This window comes from Martes martes, assembly GCF_963455335.1.
Source record: "Martes martes genome assembly, chromosome: 10".
Taxonomy (NCBI): domain Eukaryota; kingdom Metazoa; phylum Chordata; class Mammalia; order Carnivora; family Mustelidae; genus Martes; species Martes martes.
The window spans coordinates 101,066,945-101,092,745 of NC_137898.1; the positions used below are offsets into that span (position 1 = coordinate 101,066,945).

Below are 25,801 nucleotides of genomic sequence, written 5' to 3' on the forward strand. Positions count from 1 at the left end.
CTGTCTCTCTGTCAAGTAAATAAATAAAATCTTTTTAAAAAGAGGAGGGGCAAAACAAATCCAGGGCACATGGCTAGCTCAGTCGGAAGAGAGTGCGACTTTTGGTCTCAGGGTCACGAGTTGGAGCCCATACTGGGTGTGGAGATTACTTAAAATATATAAATAAATAAATAAATATTAAAAAGGCAGAACAAATCCATGTGAACAGTTATTTTGAAATATTGGCCAATGTCCCAAGCAAACTACCTTTATAAGAAAATCATGCTAATTTTGTATATTCTCACCTAAGGCAGAAAGTAATGCCCTCTCTTTGAGACCCAGTCTTTGTCGGTATCTTTTATACAGACTCGAAAATGCACTTAGCATCTTAGCACAGCTTCATAGATTGTAGGATTTCAGGGGCTGTGCCACCTACCCAGTGGCATCTATCCTACTTCCCAACAGGAAAATGCACATTTGAGCCACCCATGTGTATCGAAGCCACCACGCAAGAGTAAACAGTATTTGCTGTGTGCAGTAAGTTCAGCAAAGTAAAACACATATGATAAAATGTCAACAGGGTCAAGGAGCAGAGGTATATTCACATGAGGAAAAATAAAGAAAAAAACATCACAAATGTACCTTGAATAGAATACTAGATATCTGAAAGCTATGTGAGAATGCAAACTTAAACCTATCATGGTGAACTGGTAGAAACTGAATGGTACTTGAAAAAGTGATGTGGGGTGCCTGGGTGGCTCAGTGGGTTAAGCCTCTGCCTTCGGCTCAGGTCATGCTCTCAGAGTCCTGGGATTGAGCCTCGCATCGGGCTCTCTGCCCAGCGGGGAGCCTGCTTCCTCCTCTCTCTCTGCCTGCCTCTCTGCCTACTTGTGATCTCTGTGAAATAAATAAATGAAATCATAAAAAAAAGAAAAAGAGGGCACCTGGGTGGCTCAGTGGGTTGAGCTGCTGCCTTCGGCTCAGGTCATGATCTCAGGGTCCTGGGATCGAGTCCCGCATCGGACTCTCTGCTCAGCGGGGAGCCTGCTCCCCTCTCCCTCTCTCTGCCTACTTGTGATCTTTCTCTGTCAGATAAATAAATAAAATCTTTAAAAAAAAAAAAAAAAAGAAAAAGAGAAAGAAAAAAGAAAAAGTGATATGTTTTGCATGTGAAAGGAGGAGGGGAGGGTTTAAACAGAGAGAGGAAACCAAAAAATGGTAACTGAAAAAATGAACTGGTAAAAATCTTCAGAATGCAGCAACTCTTAAAATCTTAACATCTAATTCTGTTCTGTCTCAACATCAAATTAGACACACAATATAGAAGGCATTTTCATAAGGATTACAGGGAACTCTAGTCCAATAACTTTTACTAATTCACTCATTCCACAAATACTGAAAGCCTACTCTATGGCAAGCACTGTTCTTAAGCTTACAAATTTAGGGGAAATGGACTATTTCATTTAAAACGCTGAGTAAACCACAACCATTAAACAGAATAGGTATCAAAAGTCCCTCCCCAGCCCTCAGAGACATAGCAATGCACGCACATGTGCACAAGCACGCCCATTAGACCATAACAGAACTACAGAAGAAATTTTTGCTAGATATTCCCCACAAAAGCAAATTCTTATTTTTGCAAATTGTCACAAAATCAGAAAGAATTAAGTCACTGTGATTATTTCCATAATCAAACATAAGAAAAAAATTACATGCTAGTTTCACTAATATAATGCATTATATAGGTGAATAAATCATAAATGATTGTCAGTTATATATTTATATATTATACATACTAATACAACACATTACATAGATAAAAAATCATAAATGATTGTTTCGTTTTTAAAATAAAGATTTTCTTTATTTCAGAGACACAGAGAGAATGTGAGCAGGGGGAGAGCAGAGGGAGAGGGAAAGGCAGAGAATCTCAAGCAGACTTTGCACTGTGTGTGAAGCCAGACACGGGACTCGATCTCACAACCCTGAGATCATGACTTGAGCCAAAATCAAGAGCTAGATGCTCAGTCGACTGAGCCACCCAGGAGCCCCAGAATCATAAATGATTGTTAAACAGAGTCCAGTGAGCATTTATACATCATTACAAACCAGAGATAATCCAAGCAATGCAAGGATAGTTTAACTTTGCCGATCTATTACCATAATTCGTTGTAACAACTGCACATAGAGAAATACAACATGGAGGCACCTGGGTGTCTCAGCTGGGTGTCTCAGTCCAACTCTTGATTCTGGCTCAGGCTGTGATCTCATGGTCGTGAGATCCAGACCCACACTGGGCTCTGCGCTCAGCAGGGAGTTTGCTTGAGATGCTCTCTCTCCCTCTGTCCCTCCCATTCAACTGCACCCCTGTGAGCTCTCTTAAATAAATCAAGAAAGAAAAGAGAAGAGAAGAGGAGGGAAAAGGAAAGAAAAACAAAACATGTTCAGTTCACAGAGCCAGTGACTTATGTCCATGGCAGTCCAGTTACCACTGTGGTCCCAGCTCCCACCATCTCACCTGGACGACTGGTTTAGCTCCTGACTGGTCATCCTGTGCTCTCTGGCAATGAGCTCAGCAATGAGCTAAACAGGACCAAGGGCTCCTCCTTCCCCTCCCTCTGCCAGGAGGGGTTTCTACTAAACCCCTTCCCAAGGGTTCCCACAGTCTCTAGGTGGGCGACAGATGGTTCTCAGCAACTCCTAGAAACAGGTGGTTCCTAGACTTTGCCTTTTTACCTCACTCACCACAATTAACCCCATAAAAAGAGAGGACAGGGTGGGTTGGGAGACAGAGTCTCTTTCCTGAAGCCCAGTCTCACAGAACAGCCAGGTGTGCCCCAACCTGAGCACTCCTCTCCACAGGACACCGAGAAGAGGGGGTCTGTGTTCCTGTCAACCTTCTACCCATGAACTCCAGCCTGACCTTCACCTGTGGCCCACTGAGAGCAAGCTCTCAGAACTACTTGCTGACCGAACACTTGCAGCAAGAAAACTTCAACAGCCTTTGCATTAGGACACTCACTGCTTCTGAAAAGGTGATGGTAAAGCATACATGAGATCAAAATGACTATTTTAACCATTTTCAAGTGTATAATTCAGTGGATAGAGCACTCAATACTTTTCTTCTTCCCTTATTTTTCGCTGACTGTGGATCTCTGCTTTTTTTCCTTAAGATTTTATTTATTCATTTGACAGAGATAGAGAACGTAAGCAAGGGGAGGAGCAGGCAGAGGAAGAGGGAGAAGCAGGCTCCCTGCCCAGGGAAGCGAAATCCAATGGGGGTCTCAATGCCAGGACCTGGGATCAGGACCTAAGCTGAAGACAGACACTTAACCAACTGAGCCACCCAGGCGCCCCTCTAATTTTGTTTTTTTTTTAAAGCAAATACTGGGGCGCAAGGGTGGCTCAGTCAGTTAAGTGTCTGCTGCCTTGGTCTGAGGTCATAATCCCAGAAGTCCTGGGTTCGAGTCCTGTATCGGGCTCCCTGCTCAGTGGGGAATTTGCTTCTCCTCTCCCTCTGCAGCTCCCCCTGCTTGTGCTCTCTCGCTCGCTCTCTAACAAATAAATAAAATCTTTAAAAGAAAAAAAAAAGCAAATACTTAGGTTTGCTTTCTGTGAACGATGCATTATTCTAAGTGTTTTCCAAATATTACTGTATTTATTATAACACGACGGTCCCAGAACACTTTTAAGTGAGATAGCTGAGGCAAAGAGCAGTACCTGGTCTCAAGGCATAGACAGTGAACGGCAGAGGGTTCCACTCTGGGCAATCCAGCTCACAAAAACAGTCCTACTTACATCTAATTCTGTTCTGTCTCAACATCCCTGCTCAACATGCCATATTTCCCAACACGCGCTTGTGTCACTGCCTGAGAAACTGAGAAACTGTGCTATATAAGGGAGGGCCTTAATGATCATTCAGGATCTGCAAGTGAAGATTTAATCTACAAAACCCTGATCCAGTGATTCAAAGGTAAAATAGTTAATATTCACCCACACAAAGATAGGTCTAAAGATCCCCAGCACAAAGGTTCAAGCAGAGAATTTATGTCACAGTTACAACAAGTAACAATGGAGGATTCTTTTTCCTAAGTGCCTTTTTAATCATGCTCTTTGAAGTCGGAACAGGAGAATTAAAAAAAAAAAAAAAAAAAAAAGGATCACTATTATCTGGATCAACTTTATCCAGGAAATACAAGTCAACCATTTTAAATGTAAATAACTGGGGGAAGAAGTTCTAAGAATGAAACGAGTCGAAGAATACTAAACTCTGAATGCTTAAACTTGGATTTCAACCATCCAGGTATATTGTATTAGACACTGAAGCTGGGTGGGTGTTTTGCATGTGAAAGGAGGAGGGGGAGGGTTTAAACAAAGAGAGGAAACAAAAATGTTAGCGAAGCCTCCTTATTCCATTTCTTTGACAAATTTAAAACACTGGATTTAAGCTTTCTGGGGGAAAAGAAACATGTATTTTAATACACAGTAAGTAAAAAATTAAGCTGCCAGGATTAAAGTACACAATGCATTTTCAAACTACTAGGTATCGCCAGCAAGCATTTGCTCCTTCGTACACTACAGCCTGGCAAAACAGACATTCTTGGAGCCAGCTTTTGACCTTGTTCTTTAAGATGTTCTAATTTAAATGCAGTTGTGCACTTCCCAAGTATTATGGTTTTAGAGCAAGGCTTGGTTGGCACTAGTAGAACGAAGTGATTAGAAAAAGCTTTTGTACATTCTACTTGACATTCGCTGCCTACTTCTCTATAATGTTCTGGTTTTCTAAAAGTTATCACAGATTCTTTGAGAGGAGGCAAGGGAGAGCTTCATGTTCCCTCTATTTACATAATCAAGCTTATGTCCAATACAAAATATTTGGAGTGAGATTGTTATGTAAAGACAGAATCCTGTGATAAATCACACTATTGACTATTTTTGTGTGCAAAAGACATACCAATTAAAAGATGTATTCATGTCTGAGTCTACGTGGTTTACTATTTCATATGATACTTGAAGTGTTACCTCCAAAAGACCATTTCTGTAATACGGAGTGGAATATACCATTATCATTCCTTTACATTCAAAGAAAACCAAAATAATTAGTAATAAACATTTGGGAGACTAGCTTTAAAAAAAAAAAAAAAGAAAGAAAGAAAAAAGAGGTTCTGGCACTTAACTAGCTACCCGTACTTGGGTAACTTATTCTAACTCTCAGTAATACAAAAATGCCTGCTCAGGTCCTCTGCCCATTTTTTAGTCAGATTATTTGTATTTCTGGTCTTGAGTTGTAGGGAATCTTTATGTATTTTGATGACTAACCCCATACTGGATATGTCACTTGCAGATATTTTTCTCCCCTCCAGCGGGTTGCCTTTGGGTTTTGTTGATGGTTTCCTTCACTGTGCAAAAGCTTTTTAATTCAATGTCATCTCAGCCGTTTATTTTTGCTTTTGTTTCTCTTGCCTGAGGAGACGAATCCAGAAAAATATTGCAAAGGCCAATGTCCAAGACTTTACTGCCTAGATTTTCTTTTCTCTCTCTTTTTTAAAAGAACATTTATTTATTTGAGAGAGACGGCACACACATTGGGGGGGGGGGGCAGAGGGAGAGACAGTCTTTTTATTTAATAATTTTTTCAAATATTTCATTCATTCATTTGAGGGGGGGAGCAGAGGATAAGGGAGGAGCAGACTCCCTGCTGAGCAGAAAGCCAGACTGGGACTCAATCCCAGAACCCTGGGACCAGTATGTGAGCTGAAGGCAGATACTCAACCGACTGAGCCACCCAGGCGCCCAAGACAGTCTTAAGCAGACTCCACGCGGTGCTCGATCTTATGACCCTGAGATCATTACCTGAGCTGAAACCAAGAGTCAGATGCTTAACTGAAAGCATCACCAGGCACCCCTAGATTTTCCTTTGGGAGTTTTATGGTTTTATATTTTAATCCAAATCCCTTCTCACTTCTTTTTGATAAATTTCTAAAAGTGGAACTGAGCAAGATTCTAAATCTTTCTATATATACCAGCCCCCAGAAAGGCTAAACCAACTTCATTCCTACCACAACCAGGTAAGGGAGTACTCCCTTTTCCTGCACGCACCCTCCTTTGAAACACTAATTATAAGCTGATTTTCCAAGTTTTGCCAATTTGGGGGGCCAAAGAAAATTATTTTATGACTCGTAAACTAGACTGTTCTTTTAATATTTATATGTGCCCTTTTATTTTTCTTCTTTTGTGAACTAGTCATTTCCTTTGTCAATTTTCTACTTAGAAAGAGGATTTTTTTGGTTTTTTAAATTTTTTTTTAAGATTTTATTTATTTCATTGACAGAGAGAGAGGGAGAGCACACGCAGGGGGAGCAGCAGAGGGAGAGTTCTGAGAAGCGGGCTCCCTACTAAGCAGGGAGCCTGCTGCAGGGCTTGATCCCAGGATACTGGGATCATACTTGAGCTGAAGCAGATGTATAACCGACTGAGCCACCCAGGCATTCCCCCCTCTTTTTTCTTTGTGGCTCTTGCAATCTATTCTCTTCCTTCTTTCTTCCTCAGTCTCCACTGCCGGCTCCTCTCCCCCTATATGATTCTGTCCACTGTGTTGGCTTTAAATGCCACCAAAAACTGCATCCCACACATCTCCCTCTGAATTCCGAAGTCTAATACAGCCGATTGCCTGCTTGACTTATTGCCTTAGACGGCTCATAAAAATATCCCCAATGTAAACAAGTCCAAAATGGAACTCTTGATCCTCCTCACTCCCAATTTAGCTCTCCCCACGTCTACACTCTGAATACCCCATTTTAGTAAATGCTGCTGCCACTGGCAGAGTTAATGTCAGAGACCTATATGTCATCTTGATCCTTCCCTGTTATTTCTTCCTGCCCTCCTCTTGTCCAATTCCCCAGGAATTCTTTCTTTTTTTTTTTAATTTTTTTAAATTTATTTATTTGTTAGAGAGAGAGCAAGCGAGCAAGCACAGGCAGACAGAGTGGTAGGTAGAGGCAGAGGGAGAAGCAGGCTCCCCGCCGAGCAAGGAGCCCGATGTGGGACTCGATCCCAGGACGCCGGGATCATGACCTGAGCCGAAGGCAGCTGCTTAACCAACTGAGCCACCCAGGCGTCCCAGGAATTCTTTCTGATTCTAGCTCCAATGTGTCCACTTTTCTTCCTTTCAGCCTCTCCCTAGACCAAGCTATCTTGCCTCCCATCTGGCTGACAACAACCTTGTAACCTCACCCTCTGCTCCCATCACTGCTACCTCCAAGCCTAATCCATTTCCCACAGAGCAGCCAATGCTATCATTCTAGAGGAACTCCTGGATCAGGTCCTTCCCCTCTTTTTATGCGTTTCTGTGACTTCCTATTGCTCAAACTGGAAACCTAGCCAATGCTAGCTCTGCTTCCTTTTTTTTTTTTTTAAGATTTTATTCACTCACTCACTTATTTTTTATGGGAGGTGGAAAGAGAGCATGCACAAAGCAGGGGCAAGAGTCAGACAATGAGGCAGAGAAAGAGAGAGAGAGAATCCCAAGCAGACTGTGCACTGAGCGCAGAGCCCAATGCGGGACTCAATCCCTCAACCCTGAGATCGCGACCTGAGTCAAAATCAAGAGGCTTAAATGACTTAGCCGCCCACGTGCCCCTTGCTAGGTTTAAAACAAATCAAGTACTGTCTACTTCTTGCCATCTCTACCATCACCACTTTGATTCAAGCCATCATCTTTCTCCAGGACCAAAAAGGGGGTGCTGCCCCTTTCCCAATCATCAGAAAGTCATTCCTAATCTGAGTGGGAATCTTTAACCAAAACCAAACTTCTTTAAGAAAAAAAAAATTATTTATGTGTGTGTGAGAGAGAGAGAAACAGAGAGACAGAGAGCAAGCCTGGTGGGGGGCAGGCGCAGGTCAGAGGGAGAGAAACTTAAGCAGACTTGAGCTGAGCACAGAGCCCAAAGCAGAGCTCAGTATCATGACTGGAGATGAAACCAAACGTCAGACACTTAACCAACTGTGCCAGCCAAGCGCCCCAAGCCCTATCTTCCCCACACAAAGATCTAAGCTGCCTACACTAAGATATGACACACTAACTGAAAACCTCTCTTCGGGGGCCTACGGGAAGACTACAGCAGCACAAATACTTCTGTCTTGTCTGTGAAACACCACTGTTCTACTAGAGAAACACCAAAAACCTTATAAGCTAAAACCCTAGGTTTTAGGACTATGTTGGTACTACCCGGTGTGCGATCACTGCTCCTCGAGTAGTGCTTACCATCAAGAAAGTACCCAAGACTAATTTTTTCTTTAATGAATGGTTAGAACACGAGCTTTTAGTTAGTTCTGAATTATTCCCAGCTGAATGACAATGAAGCCAAATCTTGATCATTTCAGCTTATAACTAAAAAGGCAGCAGAGTTACAACAAAGTTTCATCTTACTTTCAAATTGTATTCAATGAAACAGTAACGTTTTTGTTTTGTTTTGTTTTAAGATTTTATTTTTTTATTTGACAGACAGATCACAAGTAGGCAGAGAGAGAGGCAGAGAGAGAGGGGGAAGCAGCCTCCCTGCTGAGCAGAGAGCCCGATGTGGGGCTCGATCCCAGGAGCCTGAGACCATGACCTGAGCCGAAGGCAGAGGCTTAACCCACTGAGCCACCCAGGTGCCCCGAAACAGTAACGTTTTTAAGATAGACTTCGCAGCATAATCCCATTCAGCTTCTACTGTAACATCCTGTGCAAGAAGGAAAACAGGTGCAAAAACCAGGGTCACAGATCAAAGACAAGAAAGCAGCTGACAGTGTTTGCTTAAGTCGTTTTTTATAAAGTCTAAAAGAAATAAGGGCAAGTTTATCTTGAGAGAAGTTACTTCACCTAATATCCTCTCTAAAATAAAGACAGGAAGCAACTCTATTAAATATGGATAGATATGCAGAGCGGACTTAAGGGATCAGCTCTTCAACATCCAGCCTAGGAACAAATTCCCTTGTGCACAGCTTTAGGGAAACAAGTGTGTTCCCCAAGCCAGCAGGTTCATCTAAGAGGTGACTCCTGGCCCACGCTGGACTAATCACAGCACTTACCTTTTCTTTCGAGTTGACTGGTTCAGGGATCATCAACTGATCTATATATACATAGCAAGCTAAAGTCAAAACTGAAACTGAGAGTCAGACGTTCTGCTACAGTGGAAACCCCACAAGATGTAAATGTTGGATGTAGCAGAGGTCAGTTTTCCGGCAATTCAAACATCAGTCTGCATCAAGAGAATGCGGAGAGAGTCCCGGCAACATTTCCAACCCCGGTTTGTTACTCCTGAGGCTTCCTCGCATCCTTGCCCTAAGTGCAACTTAACATACTCACTTTTTCTAGAGTTTACAAGTCCATACATTTCTCTCTCCCAAGAAGAAAAACCAGGAATGAAGGATAAAAGGCCTGTAATACCCTTTCATGATAAAAAATACTGAACAAGGAACTCAAGGAAACCTTCTCAACCTGATAACGGACATCTATGAAAATCCCACAGCTACGGGCCGCCTGGGTAGCTCAGTGGGTTAAGCCTCTGCCTTTGGGTCAGGTCATGATCTAAGGGTGCTGGGATCGAGCCCCACATCAGGCTCTCTGCTCAGAAGGGAGCTTGCTTCCCCCTCGCTCTGCCTGCCATCTGCCTACTTGTGATCTCTGTCAAATAAATAAATAAAATCTTAAAAAAAAAAAAGAAAGAAAGAAAATCCCAGTTAACATCATACTCAATGGTCAAAACACTAAAAGATTTCCTCCTCACATCAAGAACAAGACGAGGATGTTTGCTCTCATCACTTCTATTCAACATAATTCTATTCAACATGAAGTTCTAGTCACCACAACCAGGCAAGAAAATAAAAAATAAAAGGCATCCATAAAGGAGAAGTATTAAAACTTCTATTTGCACATGACACAATCTGGTTTGTAGAAAATCCAAAGGAATCCAGTAAGAAATTACTAGAATCAGTAAATGAGTCCTGCAGAGTTACAGGATACAAAATCAGTTGTATTCTATATACCAGCCATAAACTATCCAAAAATGAAACCAGGAAAAACAATTACATTTATAATAGCATCAGATAGAATAAAAAAATTTTTTTTCAAAGATTTCATTTATTTATATGAGAGAGCGAGGAGAGAGCACAAACAGGGGAAATGGCAGAAGGAGAGCGAGAAGCAGGCTCCCCACCAAGCAGGGAGCCCAAAGCAGAACTCGATCCCAGGACTCTGGGATCATGACCCGAGCCAAAGGCAAGAAGCTTAACCAACTGAGCCACCCAGGCGCCCAGGAATAAAATTTTTTTAATTTTATTTTTTCAAAGATTTTTATTGAGTGAGTGAGTGACAGCGAGTGAGCTCACATACACACCATGTTAGGGAGAGGGTGACAAGAGAATCCTCAAGCAAACTCCCTGTTGAGTGCAGAGCCCAAAGCAGGGCTCCATCCTAGGACCTGAGACGAAACCAAGAGTTGGCCTCTTAACCAACTGAGCCACCCAGGACGCCTACTTAGAAATAAATTAAACCAAGGAAGTGAAAAACTTGTACATTGGAAACTATAGAAACGCTGCTGAGAGATGTTTTAAAAGACCTAAACAAATGGGAAAACATCCCATGTTCACAGATAGGAAGACTTAGCATTTTTTTTTTAAGATTTTATTTATTTATTTGACAGAGAGAGAGAGATCACAAGCAAGCAAGAAGCAGGCAGAGAGAGGGGAAACAGGCTCCCCGCTGAGCAGAGAGCCCGATGCGGACCTTGATCCCAGGACCCTCGGACCATGACCCAAGCTGAAGGCAGAAGCTTAACCCACTGAGCCACCCAGGTGCCCCAAGACTTAGTATTGTTAAGACAGCAATACTTCCCAAACAGATGTACCAGTCCAATCCAATTCCTATGAAAATTAAAGCCACCTGTTTTGCAGAAATTGGTGAGATGATCCTAAAATTCATAAAGAATCTCAAGGGACCTCAAATAGTCAAAACCACCTTGGAAAAAAAAAGAACAGAGTTGGAGGATTCACACTTCCTGATTCCAAAACTTTACTACAAAGCTACAGTAATCAAGATGGTATGGATACTGGCCTAAGCACAGACATAACCAATGGAAAGAAGAGAGAGAACCTAAAAATAAACCTTCATACAATTGACTTTTGACAAGGGAATCAAAGCCAATTCAACAGGGAAAGAATGTTCTTTTCAATAAACAGTGCTGGCACTAAAGGATACCCATATGCAAAAGAATAAAGTTGGACCCTTACCTTCGACGGTATACAAAAATTAACTCGAAATGATCACAGGCATAATCTTCATGACATCAGATTAAGCAATGGTTTCTTAGCCATGATATCAAAAGCACAAGTAACCAAAGAAAAAAACAGTGGACCTCACCAAAATTAAAATTGCTTGTGCTTCAAATGACACTAAAAAGAAAAGTGAAAAGATCACCCACAGAATGGGAATTAAATGTTGTAAATCATATATCTGATAAGGGTCTAGTATCCAGAATATGTAAAGAACACTACAACTCAACAATAAAAAGAACCCCAACTAGGCAAGGGATTTGAACAGAAATTCCTCCAAAGGTACACAAATGGCCAATAACCACATGAAAAAAAGCTCACATTATTACTCATTAGGGAAATGCAAATCGAAACCACAATGATAGCTACCCCATACCCGGTAGGATGGTTATAAAAACAAAAACAAAAACAAAAACAAAAAAATAACAAGTGCTGGTGAGAAACTGGAACTCTCCTCCTCTATTGCTAGAGGAATGTAAAATGCTGCTGTGATAAACAGTCTAATGGTTCCTCAAAAAGTTAAACATAGAATTACCATATGACTCAGCAATTCCTCTCCCAGGTATTTACCCAAGAGAATGGAAAACATATAGCCACACAAAAGCTTACATGCAGATGTTCACAGCGGATTATTCATTATGTCAAGTGCAAACAAGCCAAATGTCCATAATCAAAATGTGGTATATCCATGCGATCGAGTATTATCTAGCCATTAAAAAGGAAAGTAGTACTGACCCACACTATCACATGAATGAGTTGTTAGGAAAGCCAGACAAAAAAGACCACATATTCCAAGTCCACTTACATGAAACATCTAGAACAGGCAAATCTTCAGAGACAGAAAATAGATATTTGTGACTACCAGGGGCTTGAGGGGGAGGGTGGAGCAGGAGTGGGGAATGGGCAGTGACTGCTAATGAGTGTGGGGTTTCTTGAGATGATGGAAACATTCTTAAATTAGACAGTAGGGGACGGTTACAAGACATTGTTAACATACCAAAAACCACCGAATTACATTCTGTAAAAGGGTGAATTTTATGATACATTAATATCTCAATCTAAAAAACTGATTAGGAAAAAAGTCTTTTAAGGAACCAAAATACAGATCAGAAAGGTCACACAGGAAAGCCATACATTTTCCTTGGTTAAAAAAAAAAAATCTGAGGGGCACCTGGGTGGCTCAGTTGGTTAAGCCACTGCCTTCAGCTCAGGTCACAACCCCAGTGTCCCAGGATCAAGTCCCGCATCGGGCTCCCAGCTCTGTGGGGAGTCTGCTTCTCCCTCTGACCTTCTCCCCTCTCATGCTCTCTCTCTCAAATAAATAAATAAAATCTTAAAAAAAAAATCTGAATCTCAATTGAAATTTATTTATTCTCATTTTACAGATAACTTGTACAAACCTTGCTATATGGATTCAAAGCCCATAGTGTATTAAAAATTCCCCATTATGGGTAGTAACACTTGATACAGACAAACGTACTGACAGGAAGATTTTTTAAAAATAGCAGAAGAACCTGAAAGCAATTGTATGAGGCCACTTATTAAGGGCAAATTGGTCCCTGTACTTAATTATGATCTGGCAGTAACACCAACACACAGCTTGATACAATAACCAATGTTTATAGTAAAGAAAATCAGGATGAGGATTAAAATTAGAGCTAACTCACTTATTACTTTCATTGTGCCAATCACCACTCTAAGTGCTGAACATTTACTCACTCATTTAACAACTCCCAACAACCCTACAAATAAAGTACTACTGTTATCTCATTTTACAGATGAATAAATAGGGATCGCATAGCTAAATGGCAAAATTAAGATTCAAATGCAAGCTTCAGGGTCCATCCTCTTAACCAACACAGCATACTGCCTCTCAGGAATGAACAATCCAGCAGGGAAAAGAAAAAAAATTTAGTTAATGTTCAGTACGCTCTAAAACTGAGAAATCTACTATTTTAACCTCCCTATAAAAGTGCTCTTCAAAAAAGAACAACAGTGACAGTTCTGTGGCAGCCTCTTATCCACAGGACAATGTCCAGAGGCAAAAGAACACTTATGTCCTGACTCCCACCTGTACTCACAGCTCACTTGTCTGCCCTAATTCTAGCCAACCCAGACCACTCATGTTCCTTCAACATACGGAGCCTGTGCATGTTCATGTCCCCGTGTTAAAGGCCTTTTTTTCACTTCTCTGATTAGAAAATTTCTACTTGCCTTCTACAATCCAGCTCACATTACACTTCCTCTTTGCCACATCCCCTGACGCCACCAGGCAAACTTGTGTTCCCGTAGCCTTTTGTACATCTCTCTATTAAAGCATCTGCCTCAGTACATCATAATTAAAAGCTTCACTCCCCTTTTTACCTCCTACAATTAGAACCTAGTTCGCTGTAGATGATAAATTAAATTTCAAATTAAGTAAAGTAAATAAAGTAAAATTATTTTTTAAAAACTCAGCAATACAAAATCACCAGTTAGCTACAGTCCACATAGTCAGGTTTTATCTTAACAAAAGTCATAAAATTTAAATATTTAAAAGGAATAAAGTTCATTTTCATATAAATTAGAAGTTATAAAGGTTCCAACAGATCAAATTCAGTCACCAGAAATCTTTTTAATGAGGAAAGACTGATACTCTGGACCAAACCTGAGTAATCTGCTGTAGTAAACTTAATATAAATAATGACAGGTGTAAAATTTTAACTAAGGGATGAGGGTTCCAAGAATCTAAGCCAGAGTCAAAGGAGTGATAGGTAAGCTACAAGGATACCATTTAGTAAGTTAGTGCTCGAGTAATGCATGCTAACTTAATGCCCTCAGAAATTACGATTCTTCCTAACTGGTGTCACTCCTTGAGTATTAATTTACTACCTACAAACCTCTAGTGGAATTTACATTTTATTACTTGTCCTAGATGAGTTAATATTTCCAACTGGACCAAACCAAATACAACCATACCCACAATCAACCCTTTTCTCTCCCAGTATGTAATTTATAAAAACCAAACTAATAACATACGGGATACCCAATACAGTAATAAATATAAAAGAATATGAAGGAGTCTGTCAAATATTTACTGAACTACATTTTTTGTCAATATCTATTCTATTGGAAAAGTTACCTACAAAAGAAACATCATTTCGCTTTGATTTAAAAAAAAAAAAAAAAAAAGTTACCTAACTATTGACTTTATTTTTTTACTTGTTATCCCACATATATGACTTCCCTAATAAGTTATAACTCTGGCAAAATCTGGCCTCTTATTGTTGACTCCCAACCTCAGCTGAACCCCAACCTTCTTTCAAACTCTCACCTATCCCCACACTTCCGTGATCTGTGGGGTCTCCAATGGGCCTAGTACCTCCAACTCATCTTCATGACTAAAAGTCATTGACTTTTCAGAGGCGCGGGGGTTCACTGTCCTCCAAGGTAACGTTTTATATAAAACCCACCTTTAAATCAAATGTCAACTTTGCATTCTCATTGACCTAAAATTTAAAACCAAGTCAACTACTTCTAAGTGTTACCCATTTAGGCAGTCACAGACCTGAAGAAGTATTTGTGTGGTATGTGCCATTACCTAGGCTGAGAATTCTCCTCATACATTCTTTCTTTCCCCTCCTTGAAGAGGCTTATGGTCTGCTTAGTTTTCTTCATCAAATTCTCCATGAACACCCTAAAATACTCATTTTCTCCAAGTGTCTCCATCTTCCCCTCATATCTTGACAAGACAGTGCGGAGGTGCTGGTAGGTGTCTGGCAGCAGGTCTAAGATATAAGGTGGGCTATTCTTTAGCGCCAGCTTTGGGTTCTGACACAATCGCACCACCTGCAACAAATGGAAAAGAAGGGCTATTACTTGGAGGATCTTAAGGACAATTTCCTTTTTCAAGTTAAAAAAAAAAGTTATAAAATATGTGCTCTGTTGCAGAAATACTAAAAAATGCACAAGACCATAAGAAATGATCCATAACACCCCTGCAATTATTTTGCATTTTTAGTGCCCCCCCCAGAAGGGCGGGTTCTTAAAACCATATGAGAGACTAATGGTCCAGAAATTACACAGCAGACAAGGGGGGCCTGGCTGGCTCAGTCAGTAGCGTGTACGACTCTTGATCTTGGGATTGTGAGTTTAAGCCCCACGCTGAGTGTAGAGATGACTTAAAAATAAATCTTAAAAAAAAAAAAAGAAAATAGGGGAACCTGGGTGGCTCAGTGGGTTAACCCTCTGCCTTTGGCTCAGGTCATGATCCCAGGGTCCTGGGATGGAGCCCTGCATCAGGCCCTCTGCTGAGCAGGGAGTCTGCTCACCCCCACCCCCATATCACCCCCTCCTGCCTCTCTGTGACCTCTCTGTCAAATAAATAAATAAAATCTTAAAAAAAAAAAAAAAAAAGAAGAAAAGAAAAGAAATTACATAGCAGACTAAACATTGCAGCGGGAGGAAGACATCACACTAATACCTAAAAAGTGCTAGATGAACTAGAACAAGTTCATTTCAAATGCATGGCTCACCCCACAGCATAATAAAGAAAATTCCTAAGGACAGAAATAAAGAACATGGCTGCCCTGGGAAATAACAGAGAGGCTAGAATTGTAACAGCCACTAGGGTCTGGGAGCAGAGGAGCCTTGAACCCCATGGAGCTCAACTGAGATACCATTTCTTGCCATATAAATGACCTCCAGTCCTCATGCTGGGTATGGAGAATGCTTAAAAAAAAAAAGAAAAGAGGGGTGCCTGGGTGGCTCAGTAGGTTAAAGCCTCTGCCTTCAGCTCAGGTCATGGTCCCAGGGTCCTGGGATCGAGCCCCACATCAGGCTCTCTGCTCAGCAGGGAGCCTGCTTCCTCCTCTCTCTCTGCCTGCCTCTCTGTGATCTCCAGCTGTCAAATAAATAAATAAAATCTTTAAAAAAAAAAAGAAAAGAAAGAAGAAAAAAAAAAAAAACAAAAAACGACCTCCAGAACATTTAGCTTAATAATTCTTTTTCCCATCTTTTACATTCAACTTCTGAGTTCTTATGTTTTATGTGGATTTCTTTTAAGGAATACGTAGCAAAGTAACAATCTTTGTTTTTAAACTAGTGAGTTAAGTACATTTTGTATTTGTTAATAATGACTAATAAATTTATATTTATTCCTACTATCTCATTTTGTATTTTCCACTTACATGGATTTTTCTGTGTCTGGGAAAGACAAATTAGTGGAAGGGAAAAGTCTAGAAACAGACCCACACATATACAGGCCCTTCACTTATCACAAAGGAGTGGTCTTTGCCAAAAATAGTAGTGGAACAATTGGGTATCTATACAGAACAAAAAAATAAAATCAAACTAAACCCTCACCTTACACTATACCAAAAACCAAAACAAAACCATACATATATACACAAAAAAACAAACCCCAAAAAAGTAGACCTTGGGTTATAGACCTTAATGTGAAAGGCAGTCTATAAAGCTTTAGAAGATAATATAAGAAAATTATCTAAACTACAGCGAAAACTTTCTTAAACAGGACTATAAAAAGCATTAAACACATATACAAAAACGTTAATTGAAAGTCTACTACTTTATAAGAACTTCTGTTTATCAATATGCCCTATAAAGAATAAAAACCCCTGTAGAGGGGCGCCTGGGTGGCTCAGTGGGTTAAAGCCTCTGCCTTCAGCTAGGGTCATGGTCCCAGGGTCCTGGGATTGAGCCCCGTGTTGGGCTCTCTTCTCGACAAGGAGCCTGCTTCCTCCTCTCTCTGCCTGCTTCTCTGCCTACTTGTGATCTCTGTCTGTTAAATAAGTAATAAATAAAATCTTTAAAAAAAAAAAAGCAACCCTGTAGAGAATCAAAGAATATGTAACACATATATATCCAAATGTATATATTCAGAATATACAGGCATAGTTCAGAGACAGCACAGGTTTGATTCCAGACAACTGTAATAAAGCACTTAATAAAGTGAATCAAATGAGTATTTTGGTTTCCCAGTGCATATTAAAGTTATGTTTATACTATACTGTAGTCTATTAAGTATACAATACTAGGCCCTAAAAAAATGTACATACCTTAATTAAGAAATACTTTATTGCTACAAAATGCTAAGCATCCTCTAAGCTTTCAGTGAGTTGTAACTTTTTTGCAGTTGAGGGTCCTGCCTCAATGTGGATGCCTGCTGACTCATCAGTGAGAGATGTGAGATTCTTTCGCTTGAACACTCAGAGACCAATGTAGGGTTATTAATTGTCTTAATTTCAGTATCTGTGTCTCAGGAAATAGAGAGGCCACACAAGAAGGAGAAAGAGGGGGAACAGTTGTCTGGCTCAGTAGAATAGACAGAACACAGAACATTTATCAGTTAAGCTTGCAATTTCAGGGGCTTCTGGCTGGCTCGGTGAGTAGAGCATACCACTCTTTTTTTTTTTTTTTTTTAAAGCATACAGCTCTTGATCTTGGGGTCTTGAGATGAAGGCCCACACTGGGTATAGAGCTCCCTTTAAAAAAAAAAAAGTTCAACATTTCTCATGGGTGCAGTTTGTGGTGCCCTAAAACTATTAGAATAGTAATATCAAAGATTACTGATCACAGAAACAAACATAAATAAGAAAGTTTGAAATACTGGGAGAATTTATCATATGGCACAAAGTGAGCAAAGTGAGCAAACACTGTTGGAAAAATGGAGTAGAGAGACTTCCTTGACTCTGTCAAGAGGCTTGCTTCGATTTGTAAAAAATGCAGTATGTGCAGAGCACAATAAACTGAGGGATGCCTGTAACTGCTTCGGTGCCATTTACTTTCTTCTCTCCTTCTGGAACTTCAGTGACTTAATCCATAAGACCTTTTCATCATGTTCCATATGTCTTTTACACTCTTTTCTGTCTTCTCCATCCTCTGCTTCTAGTAGTTTAGTCTGGATTTTTTCATTAATTTAGCTTTCATTTCACTAATTTTCTCTTCAGCTGTATCTATGCTGTTAAACCCATTCACAGAATTCGTAATAATCAGCTGCGTTTTTCAGTTTCAGAATGTGTTTATTTCAAATTCAAAATTATCAATTTTGTCTTTAGTTCCTCTAACACATTAATCATACTTTTTTTAAGCCCATGATTGATAATTCAAATATCTCTGCCTATCCTATGGGTATGTTTCTATTGTCAGTTTTTCTTCTTGGTTTCTAGATGCATTTCGTCTTTTCACATGCCTGGTTATTTTTTACTGAACATTGGACATTATAAATAAAAAATTATAGACACAATCTGAGGCTATGGATGATGGGGAAAGGGTTCACTTTTGCTTCTGGCAAGCAGATAAGCTAGGGATATTAGGGTTCCCAGATCATCTTAATCTAATCCAGAACTGAAAAGACTGAAAAACTGGGCTTCACTCCTTAGTAAAGACTAGTCTACTTGTTTTATCCTTACTCCTCCAATTAAGGTCCTGAGGAACCCAACCAAAACCAGAGTTTCCCAGGGCCCTCTACCCTGGGAGGCTCTGATTCCAATTTTTTGTCTTCCCTGACATCAGCCTTTTGAACACTCTACTCAGCCTCTCAACTGTCGCTTCCAAAGTCAGCCATGATCTCATGGACAACGCAGCCTCTAATATCAGGCTAACTTCTCAGAGTCTTCCTTATCTTCTGGAACTTGGCCTCATAATTCCTTACTGCTTTTATAGCTCTTCAATGCTTTCTAGCTTTTCTAGTTGTCAGCAATATATTTGGTTTGGTTTAAAACAATCTGACGTTGTCTAACATTGGCAGAAGCAAAATCTGACATCTTGCTTTTTATTTCACATTTAAAAACATCTATTTCCTTGTGTCAACAAAAGCTCATTATAAGCCTGAGATGTCTAAATGATTCCACTCTATAGATAGACCACAGTATATCTTAACCATCCCCCTCACCCCACACTGTTTTAACATTTATGTTGTTTTTAAGCCTTTACTATTACAAGGACCACTGTGATGAACATCACTGAGCATGTTATTCTTTCATACATCATATTATTTCATTCAAATAGACTCCCCCAGAAGTGGAAACATTAGGTTCAGCTAGGATAACCGCAAACCTTCCATTTAATAACTAATCATCAATGACTCTTCTTAAGATGAGTCAGATGGTATTAAATTTTTAAAGCTAGGAATTTTATTCTCTGTACAGCATTTCCTGAACTCTTGAAAAAAGAGGCCCATATAATCCTACTAAACATAAGCTGAATCAACAAAAATATTTGATGTATGAATATTTTAGGAGTGTTTTAGGAAGCTGCTCATCCTATTAAAGATTTCAAGCCAAAAGGGAAAAACACAGCCAAGAAAGAAAGACTACCTCAAAAGACAACTATATTCTAAGTGCAAGAGTTATTAAGAACTCATATTAATAAAACAAATACAGTCTTCAATTTACAGTATTACATTCCAAAACCTCATTTGTAAGCCAGTTGTTTATAATTCAGAATATATTTTTACAGAATATATGTTTATAATAAAAATAATTAAAAGGAAATCTTCCTTAGGTTAGTTCATGGAAGAAAGTAGGGAGACTGACTGTAAGGCTTAAGATCTCAAGATCCAGCAAAGGTTCTAAGAGGTACGTAATTGAAGGTTTTTATCTTCACAGAAAATTGGAAATGATAAGGAGAAAGAACCAGAAGAGAAAAAGATAAGCGAAAAGCTAAGGTTTCTGGGAAGACAACAGGAAATGAAATATATATATATATATAGTTATACGTGGCTAGGAACATTACACATCATTAGAAAGAAAGGACTCCTCCATCCTCTGAAACAGAAGGGAGTGAGGGCAGATTGAGAGACAAATTCAGACATATGAAGGCAGTTAACATGAAGGCAGCAATGTTCCTGATGGTTTTGATTTTTCTCAATGTACCCATTCAACAAATGTATGTCAAGCACTGGGATACACAGAAGTAAAAAGACAACATGCCTGAATCTGGGAGCCATCAGGCAATAAGCTACAAAAAAGAAATTAAAAAAAAAAAATATATATATAGGGGGTTCTAAGACCTGAAACCATTAAACTCCCAGAAGAAAACACAGGTGGTAAGCTCCTTGACAATGGTCTTGGTGATGATTTTTTGGATCTCACTTCAAAAGCAAGGGCAAAAGAGCAAAATTAAAGGAAACAACATCAAACTGAAGTTTCTGTCCAGTAAAGGAAATCATCAACAAAATGAAAAGGCCACCCACCAAATGGGAGAAGATAATGGCAAATCATGCATTTGATAAGGGTTTAACATCCAAACATTAAAGAATTCACACAACTCAATAACAAAAAGACAAACAACCTGAGTTTCATGTGAGCAAAGGATCTCCATAGACATATTTCCAAAGACATACAGATGGCCAACAGACATATGAAAGATGCTCAACATCACTCATCATCAGGAAACTACAAATCAAAACCACAATGAGATATCACCTTATACCTGTCCGAACGGCTAGTATTGGAAAGACAAGAAGGAAGTGTTGGCAAGGATGCAGAGAAGAGGGAACCCTCCTGCATTCTTGGTGGGAATGTAAATTGATGCAACCGTATAGGAACCAGTATGGAGGTTGCTGAAAAAAAATTAAAAACAGAACTACCATACGATCCAGTAATTCCATTTGTGGGTATCTACCTGAAGAAAAAAAAAACTAATTTGAAAAGACAAGCACCCCTGTGTTCACTGCAGCACTATTTACAATAGCCAACATATGGAAACGATCTAAGTGTCCATGGTCTGATGAATGGATAAAGATGTGGTATGTGTGTACAACAGAATACTACTCGGCCATAAAAAAGAATGAAATCTCACCATCTGTGATAACACGGATGGACCTTGAGGGTATTCTGCTGTGAAATAAGCCAGACAGAGAAAGACAAATACCGTATGATTTCACTTATATGTAGAATCTAATAAATAAGACAAACATGCAAACAAAACTCATAGAGAACAAATTTGTGATTCCCAGAGGGGAGGGGGGTTGGGAGGTCGGCCAAACGGGTGAAGGGAGTCAAAAAGTATAAGCTTCGTGGGGCGCCTGGGTGGCTCAGTGGGTTGGGCCTCTGCCTTCAGCTCGGGTCGTGGTCTCGGGGTCCTGGGGTCGGGCCCCGCGTCGGGCTCTCTGCTCGGCGGGGGGCCTGCTTCCCCCTCTCTCTCTGCCTGCCTCTCTGCATACTTGTGATTTCTGTCAAATAAATAAATAAAATATTTAAAAAAAAAAAAAAGTATAAGCTTCAATCAAGGGAATGTAATGCTTGGTGACTAGAATCAATAATACAATATGTATTAGATAAGTGAGCATTGTTAATAGAGTAAATCTTAAAAGTTCTCATTGAAAGAAAAAAATTTGTGAGGACCGCTTTGTAACTTTGTATGGTGAGAGATGGTAACCATACTTGCCGTGATCCTTCTGCAATATATACAAGCAGAATCATTCATCATGTTATATAGCTGAAACTAACACCATGTTACATGTCAATTATATTTCAATAAAAAGAAAAGTGTCAGGCTCTATGTAGAGCATTTAAATAGAGTAAGAACAAGCTGAACAATTCCTTTATTTTTTTTAAGATTTTATTTATTTGATAGAGCACAAGCAGGAGGAACAGCAGAGGGAGAAGCAGGCTCCCTGCTGAGCAGGAAGCCTGACTTGGGGCTCCATCCCAGGACTCTGGGATCATGACCCGAGCCAAAGGCGGATGCTTAATCGACTGAGCCACCAAGGCACCCCTGAAAGACTCCTTTAGAACAATGAATAGGGAAAGATTCTCTGATGTGTTTTTGGATTAAGAGTTGAAATTACACAAAGTAGTTAGCCATGCAGTATCAGCAGAAGAGGAGCCCAGAGCGGGAAACTAATCCAAGTCTGAACATGGGAACAGGTCTGGATTTGTTTGAGGAATAAAAAGATCAGTAAGACTAAGAAGGAGACAGCAAAGTGGAGAGAGGAGAGAGAGATGTGAAATAGGTAATTAACAAGGAGGCATTAGGATGAAGCCTGTAATATAAGCTTTTAAGGTTTTGATTAAAATTAGAAAGGACCAAATGTTTTCATATTTTGCTAAGATTGCATCAACCAACTATATTGAAATGTCCGGTTTCGGTCATTTACCTTCACTAATTTTCTTAACCTCTGAGCCTCAGCTCTTCTACCAGCAAAAACAGAGAAAATACTTACCTCACAATAAACACTTATGAAAGGCCTGCACAGTTTCCAATAAACTGGGTACTTAATACGTGTTGGGCTCCCATTTCCATTCACCTTGACCAGGCTTATCTTCAGGATAGGCAGGAATTATGGACTTTAGATAGAGTGGTAGACTGAACATCACCTTTTGATGACTCCCAGAAACCGATACCATAATTCCTACCATCCTGGCTCATGCCACTGCTACCTTCCCAGTCCTGCATAATCTCTGATGACCGAAGGATAGAGAAAAGGCAGCAGGCCACTCAAGAATACGGTGACCCACGATCTGCAAAAGCTACAGTATCCTCCCACCCCATCTTCCAAGGTCCAAATCCAGCAGAGCTCCCAATATGAATTTATATCTATATCCGGGGCTACACACACCAACCCACCTGTTCTCCCTATTTATTTATTTTTAAAGATTTTATTTATCTGACAGAGAGCGAGCGAGAGAGAGCACAAGCCGGGGGAGCAGGAGAGGGAGATGCAGGCTCCCCATGGAGCAGGGAGCCCAGTGGAGGACTCCATGCCACAACCCTGGGATCATGACCTGAGCCAACTCAGACATTTACCTGACTGAGCCATCCAGGCGCCCCCCGTTCTCCCTATTTAAAGATAAATGCATTAACCTCAGAGAGTTTAGGTTAAAATGCAGTTATTTGCCTAATACCTCTGAAAAAAACATATACATTCTTTCAACAACAAAACTAAAATTGCTTAATCTTACATACAATACCCAACCTATAACATGCAATCAATAAATGTTAATGATAATTCATCAAAAAACATAACATTCCTCATACTATAACATTTAAAATATCACAAGTTAAAAAATGTCTCCAAAAACACTTGATTCGCTTGCATTTTCAAGCTAGTACCGTGTACCTTTCACAAATATTATTCATCCCTCCCTCAAACATGACCTTATGAAGATCATTTGCAGATTAAATGTCTGCTCTTAAGATCTTTTTGAGAAGAATCATCACATGACCAGGGAAATCAGTATTCCACTAACAACTCTTGAGTTGTTTTTTTTTTAAGATTTTATTTATTTATTGGACAGACAGAGATCATAAGTAGGCAGAGAGGCAGGCAGAGAGAGAGGAGGAAGCAGGCTCCCTGCTGAGCAGAGCTCCCGATGCGGGGCTCGATTCCAGGACCCTGGGATCATGACCTGAGCCGAAGGCAGAGGCTTTAACCCACTGAGCCACCCAGGCGCCCCAACTCTTGAGTTTTTAACACCAACACAGACCCTAAAGAAAACATTTAAGTAGACCTACTCTTTTGATACTAAAATCTCCTAGGAAGGAAAAGAAATGCCCTCAACACGTATAACCTCTAGGGAAAAGTTCAAAAAAGGCTCTGTGACTAATTTAACAGTTAACAAACATCAAAAGTGAAAACCTGCCTTTATTACTTTAATTTGCCAGTCATAGCTAGCTAGCTAAAGCATAAATGGACACTGAGCTCCAAACACATTCACCAAAAAATTTCTAAAAAACTAAAATATTTTCCTGTTCAGTGTGTCCTCCATTTGGTCAACTTTATTTGGCCTTCCAAGTCTTGCAATGGCAAAAATGGCTTCCTTTTGTTTACTTCTGCCTGTACATTTACAGCATCACTCAAAACAATGCCAAAAAGAAACGTGCTCTGGGAAAGCAACAGCATCCTTGTACGGCTGCCACACAGTTCATTCATAACAGCTTTCTCATTGGCCTCACTCCTCCCTTTGCTTCTGCCAAGCCTCAATGGTCAATAGAAAAAATTTGGAAAGTGCTATGATCACAATAAAAAAGAATAAAATTATGCTTGGAAACAGCTAAATTTATAAAAAGAGAAAAGGTACCAAGAACAGTGCCTAAGCCTAATTCTATTCTGAACACAGACTCTTCTCTACCACTAAGGAACCTGAATTTCCAATTAGACAGAAAACTCTAACCATATAGGACTATGAATGACTAAGTATTTTTAGCCCTGTAGACCTCAACTTATCCGTGGAATGGTTTTTCATTTCAAACATTTCATACGTTAAAACGTGATTAAAATAAGCTTTATGCTTCGAAATGAGTATTCAGTTGGTTGAGCTGATCTTAAAACATGTAAAATCTGGTTACAGTTTTATTAAAAGACTCCATATTGCTCAAGGGAGCAGGAGGTATGGCAGGAAGGACACCAGGTCCGGAGACCTGGGTTCTAGCCTGATGACCAACATTATTTGGCTATGCTGACCTTAACCAAGTTTATTGACCTCTCTGGGTCCCAATTTCTGCCTCTATAAATAAAAGAGATCAATTAATTTCTAAAGCCTCTTTAGACTTTAATTTTTTAACATCTTCTTAAAACTTCAGGTTTAGAAACTCACCAACACAGAAACCTGAGAACGGTTAACAGTATTACAACTATATACAGTGAAGCTTTTAAATGTTTTTTAAAGAGAAATCAGAAACCTGTACTTTTTTTTTAAGAAACCTATCATCACTAGATAATGGCCCAAAGAAAAAAGCCTTTTACTTCTAATTACTATTCTCCATTATTGATTTCTCAAAACTCCATTCAGGGACTTGAACTATAATTACTACCTAACACTTCTCAAATACCACCCAACACTATTTATTAAAGACACTATGCCACTTATAACTAATTACCAATCTCATTACTTTCATTTATCACATTAGCTGCAGGAAAAAAATCCAACACAATGTAGGATATTAAATAACCTACACGTACTGATAGTTTAACCATGCAGTTTTTATACACAGATTCTATTTTTTAAAGGAAAATATAATTATCCACCTAGACTTATCAGTGCAACTTCAAACGGAATACTCAGCATGAACTAGAGATTAAATGATTTTAGCATCACTTTTGGATGTCAGACCCTCATTAAGATACAACTGTGGCTCAGGATAGTACAGAGGCACTGATGTGCTCTCAAGTTCCTTCCCTTCCCAATCCCCTGTCTTGTCTCATCAGGAATGAAGTAAAGGTTCGCCTAATGATTTCCAAAGACACTTCCCAGAGCCCTTTGTATACCTTCAGTTAGATCACCAGATTCTGAGTACATTGGGTCATCTTTAACTCCCCAGCACCTGGCATACAGCTTGTGTCCAATAAAAGTGTATGGACAGGGGCGCCTGGGTGGCTCAGTGGGTTGGGCCTCTGCCTCCCGCTCAGGTCATGATCCCAGGGTCCTGGGATCGAGCACCGCACTGGGCTCTCTGCTCGGCAGGGGGCCTGCTTCCTCCCTCTCTCTCTGCCTGCCTCTCTGCCTACATGTGATCTCTGTCTAATAAATAAATAAAATCTTTTAAAAAAAAAAAGTGTATAGAC

At 39.9% G+C, this 25,801-nt stretch overlaps 1 protein-coding gene across 1 annotated transcript in view; it reads right to left on the minus strand.

Annotated features, from left to right (window-relative positions):
* The window catches only part of CBL (Cbl proto-oncogene), a 72,736-nt gene that overhangs the window by 38,365 nt on the left and 8,570 nt on the right, over positions 1–25,801 (minus strand). The window contains exon 2 of the mRNA XM_080815314.1: positions 14,873–15,120. Within this exon, the coding sequence (XP_080671440.1) occupies positions 14,873–15,120 (248 nt within the window). The remainder of the gene's footprint in view (positions 1–14,872; positions 15,121–25,801) is intronic.